We start from the raw sequence: 4,992 nt of genomic DNA, 5'->3' as shown, positions 1-4,992 counted from the left end.
AAAATTGAAATATATTAATTAACATTATCAAATGTATATACATATGTATATATACTTGACTTTCCTTACTTTGCATATATATATATATATATATATATATGTATATAAATATGTATATATATAGAAAAAAAGGTACACTATACCTGAACATATTGTTCATCGTCTGTATCTCCATTACTGCATTGTTCCAAGGCATTGCTTGGATTTATCTTTTCGTAGTCTGAGTTAAATATACTATTATTATCTTTTATCTTTTCATATCCGTCAATATTTGTTTCAGATTTATAATTACTTACTTGTTCGTATGGTGGTTCTTCCGAAGCAGTAACACTCATGTATCTTACACTTTCATAATTTGGATCCCCATGACTTACAGATTCATAATTCGGATCTGTATCACTATCACCAGGACGGCATACTGATGCATAATTTGGTTCTCCTGAATCATGAGGCATACTCTCATAGTTTGGCTCGGAATCTGTATCCTGATCTAAATCAACTCTTCTTCGTAATCTAACTTTTTCGTACCCTGGATCTTCACTACTTGCATTACTAATTTGTCTGTGCTTAAAAGATGTAGGATATGTCAATAATATATCAGAACCATCGCGAACTGATGTTGATGTACTTTGATAATCGTTATTTCTTAAAGATTGAAGATGTGGTATTTTATAATTAGAATCACAAGCAGGAAAACTTCGTGCAACTAAATTCCTTTTCGTATTCACAGATTCATAACCATAATTAATTTCTTGATTTAATAAATTTGTATCTCCATCAGGAATTCGAGATAACTTTAAACAATTATTTTCTATTTCAGGGTGAATATTAGTAACAGTATTGGCTGGTATTGTGTAATGAACAGTGTCGTGTTCTTCTTTCTGTATTTCTACTGAATCATGACTAGACCACGAAGCTCTGCTAATTTCTATGAGACTAAGTTTTCTATTTGAAGGTATTATTTCTGAATGTAAAATATTAGAAGATCCAGGAACGTCACTTTGCTCTTCTGCATCTCTTTTCTTTTTCATGACTTTAGCATACATATCCTCTAGAGATTTTCCAGTTGCTAAATTAGGTCTTATGCGTTCATCATTTTTCGCTCTTTTATCAACAGCAGCATATGCATCTGAAATTGCTTCTGGTGGAGGAGGTAATGGTGAATTTGCTTGACGTTTCTCTGGCTTTGGAGAACCTGGGTTTATGATAGAACTATTGGCACTTGATGATGATGCTAAAGAAAAAAAATAAATATATATATATATATAAAGATATAATTAATATCTCTTTTAGTTTAATAAGATTACAATATTGAATGAAAAATCATCAAGAGAAAAATAATGATATTAATAACTGACCCTGTCTCGAATGAGCATGAGCAACATGACGTAAACTATCAACGCTTGGTGGTTGTGGAGCAGTATGTGTCTCCTCTGTACGTGATGATGATGGTTGAATAAATGGATTTAGATCGCTATGTATAATTCTACTTGTTTCCAATATTGTTGGCTGGATTTGAGCATATGTTTCACTGCCACTAGTGTAAATTTTTTCTTGTTCGTCAATAGCAGCATACATTTCATCTATTACAATATAATAATAATAATATAACATATAAATGAGATAAGAATTATGTTCTTTTAATTTTAATTAATGAAGAGTGAATGTGTAACAAATGAATTTTATAAGTACCTGAATCATCAGATACAGTTGCGTAATGAGGATCAATGGGCAAACGTGTTGGTTGGTGTTGTTGATAAGATGCTTTCGTTTGTGCTAATATATTAGCTAAGGGTTCTCGCACACTTATACTAGTATATCCTTCTACATAAATAAAATTCAAAAAAGTAATTTACTGTGTTATACTGTGTATTATAAATTTCTTATCAAAGCTTAATATTTATTAAACTTACTAGAATCCTGAGAATCACCGCTAAAATGTTGTGATGTACTAGGTTGTGGTGGTTGTGGTGGATGAAGATGTAACATGGCAAGAGGTGGTGTCATATAAGGTAAATCTTGATTAGCTTGCACACCTCCAGAAATAGCATTTGCAGCTTGTATATCATTAGGATTCTCAGCGCTCAGGAGTGAATTAAAAGACGACGATTTTCGAGTTCTAGGAGGTGCTACTGGATTTCCATTTGCATGATTTGATGATGTTGATGGTTTATCAACAATAATCGCTTGAGTACTGTTTTTCCTAGAACATTTACAGTATAAATAAAAATTCTACTATATAATTTCATATTAGAGGTAATTAATAAAATTAACTTCAATATATATATTACCTATGCGATTGATCAATTTCAGATTTTGGTATACTTTGAAGTTGAGCATATGGATGTTCATCTAGAGTAGATATAAGATTTCCATTTAAAATAGATAATTGAAGAGAAAAATTAGTTCATATTGGTATTATTATATTTTTATATTACCATTTTTGGATGTAGATGGTGTGAATCTTGAAAGTTGAAATGTTGAGTTATCTTGAACTATTGAAACTTGTTGAGAAAGACCTTGTGTTTCTCGTTCAGACTGTTGCTCTTCTTGGAGCATCAAAAAATAGTTTTCAATAAATATATCATCATAAAATAAAGTAGATTTATATTTAAAAAGAATTCTTGCATAATTTTTTATATACCTGTATCCTGTACTGTAGCATACAGTTCAGAATTTACTTCGCTAGTTTCATAAATATCTTGAGGTATAGATTCTGTATTAACTTCTCCTCTATTTTTATCTTTTGGTATATCTGGTAAGCTTCTATTAGCTCCGCTTGTTCTACAAATATAATAAAAAGATAACAACGATGCATAATATATATACATACACAATATTTTTTTTCATATAAAAATAATGAAAAAACCTTTTGCCATTATCTATCGTATCCTGTAATGGTGGGACTTGACTAACTTCTATAGATGGTAACGTATTGAAATTATCATTATCGGAATGATTAATCGTTACCATCCCACATAACCCAGGTAAATCATTCCTACATAGATACATGTTATTTATTAATTATTTAATTCAAATTAATATCAATGAGTAATATGTCAAAATAATATAATACAATAAATGTTTCTCATCGATATCTATACGATTCATTTAGACTTACTTAGTTTGATTTCTTCGACAACTGCAAATGCAAGCTACAACAAGCCCAAGAAATGTAAATAGCGTTCCAACAGAGAGAACCCAGTAACACCAGGTACTTCCTTCGACTTCAGTTTCTGTCATGTTATAAACTTCCTCCTAAATATATTTTTGAACCTACATTAGCAAGACTACTTATTGCAATCTTACTGTTAACATAACCTAAATACACGTAGATACCTTAAACGGTCACTGTTCATTATTAATATTTCAAGTCATTTTAAATCACTCGTTAATTAATTTATCATTAAATGAACAAATCAATTATTGGAAAAACACTAAATGAATGATTACAATTAATCACTGTACAGATTAAACCTATTATCAAAACTAAATCCTAAGAAATCCAAGGCAGGCAAATAACACAAATTAGACACTAAATTATATATTCTAGTAAAGACGCATACACTATACCATTGAGTTCTTGATGCACTATCTCACTTGCGTATGAAGGAAGATATTTTTTTATATTATTGTCACTTTTTAAAATGAACATTGATAATATTGTAAATATTGAAAAATATAGCGTTCCCTAAGTCATGATAAAAGTATTAATAATATTTTTTTTTAACGCGTTATTTCTATTTATTTATATTATTATTAATAATATATAACTTTAGATCTTTATTAAATTTAAATAGAAAAATATGTCTAATGTATGCCGGATGATGAGTGATACATCAAAATGATTCATACATACATATATATATATATGCATTTATATAGAAAAGTAAATGAGAAAGAGAAAGAAAGAGAAGAGAAAGAAAATAAAACGTAGACGATTTTCGCGAATGCTTCCTGTCTCTACGGAGATACGGTTATCAGATAAACGAAAGTCATGCCACTCTTGCAAAATGCCGGCTATATATTGTCTATTAAGAGAGAAAGAGAAAGAGAAGGCTTGTAAGAGAGAGGAAATGAATGATAGAGAAAGAGAGATAAAGAGAGAGAGAGAGAGAAAGGAGGGATAATTCTAGTCTATGAAACACAAAAATACTAAACTATAATTCTTGACCTTTCTTTACCTGGACCTAATGCCTAATTTATTCATCCCAATTAATGCACCAAATTTACATTGATTTATTAATTTATCTACTAACTATTTGAAGAATGAAAAACAAATCTCAAATCATACTAATCCTCCTATTAATAAAAATAACAGGAAGTAGATAAATAGTATATGCACACAGTATTAATTTATAACTAATTGTAGCGAAGACAGTCTGTGATTTGAACGATCTATTTTTCTTCCTATTTATTATTTTTTCTTTATTAAAACGATTGTATTCCCCCCCCCGAATAGTATTTAAATAATAATTTAATAATACGTTTTCTTAAACTTATATACCTATATATAATATAATATAAGCAATGGATTAGAATTATTGAATATTCTATGCGTATGTACATGTTCAGAATATTTGAATATTTGAATATTCGAAAATTTTACCGTCCTAAAAATGGCGCCATTTTCAAAAAAGAAAATAAATGATCGATCGAATATCGGTGATGATTTATCACAGGTAATAGTTACGCGTAAGAAATGTTAATTGGATTAATGATGAAAAATATCGTAGATTTTTAAAAAGAAAATTTATACAAGAATTTATCTATTAATATATTTTTTCATTTGTAAATGATATCGTTGGGTTTATACGATGATAAAATTGAGGCGGATTTATTGGGATATATTATGATATCATTTTGCATATACGTTTTTACATATAAATATCATTATTTAAATATCACACGCGTAAAAAAAGAAATTAATGAAAAAATAAGATGCAAATAAAAGTAAAAACATAAAATATATATATGTATAAAATATTTATT

The 4,992-nt window shown here is 28.8% G+C and overlaps 1 protein-coding gene and 1 long non-coding RNA gene across 6 annotated transcripts in view; one reads left to right on the top strand and one right to left on the bottom strand.

Moving 5' to 3' along the window:
* Positions 1-3,640, bottom strand: part of LOC106792305 — a 4,440-nt gene extending 800 nt beyond the window's left edge. Inside the window, exons 1-11 of one of the 5 annotated variants that reach the window (XR_001382273.1) lie at positions 3,574-3,639; positions 3,122-3,258; positions 2,870-2,998; positions 2,645-2,784; positions 2,439-2,549; positions 2,292-2,352; positions 1,914-2,203; positions 1,693-1,824; positions 1,359-1,583; positions 297-1,234; positions 144-220 (exon numbers count right to left, since the gene is read on the bottom strand). Coding sequence is in view for 4 of the 5 variants with exons in the window: in XM_014758638.1 (XP_014614124.1) it covers positions 144-1,234; positions 1,359-1,583; positions 1,693-1,824; positions 1,914-2,203; positions 2,292-2,352; positions 2,439-2,549; positions 2,645-2,784; positions 2,870-2,998; positions 3,122-3,258; positions 3,574-3,576 (2,319 nt within the window). In the remaining variant the exon portion in view is untranslated. Of the gene's footprint in view, positions 1-130; positions 1,235-1,358; positions 1,584-1,692; positions 1,825-1,913; positions 2,204-2,291; positions 2,353-2,438; positions 2,550-2,644; positions 2,785-2,869; positions 2,999-3,121; positions 3,259-3,339; positions 3,552-3,573 lie in introns of those variants that run through there. The other 4 variants (XM_014758641.1, XM_014758638.1, XM_014758639.1 and 1 more) reach the window with 4 other exon arrangements.
* The window catches only part of LOC106792307, a 3,701-nt gene continuing 1,613 nt past the window's right edge, over positions 2,905-4,992 (top strand). The window contains exons 1-2 of the long non-coding RNA XR_001382274.1: positions 2,905-2,987; positions 3,116-3,214. This is a non-coding gene — a long non-coding RNA (uncharacterized LOC106792307). The remainder of the gene's footprint in view (positions 2,988-3,115; positions 3,215-4,992) is intronic.

Source organism: Polistes canadensis, unplaced genomic scaffold, assembly GCF_001313835.1.
Source record: "Polistes canadensis isolate GaletaPanama2010 unplaced genomic scaffold, ASM131383v1 scaffold_404, whole genome shotgun sequence".
Lineage (NCBI taxonomy): Eukaryota > Metazoa > Arthropoda > Insecta > Hymenoptera > Vespidae > Polistes > Polistes canadensis.
The sequence above is the reverse complement of the archived record's forward strand: the minus strand, read 5'-3'. Positions and strand labels throughout refer to the sequence as shown.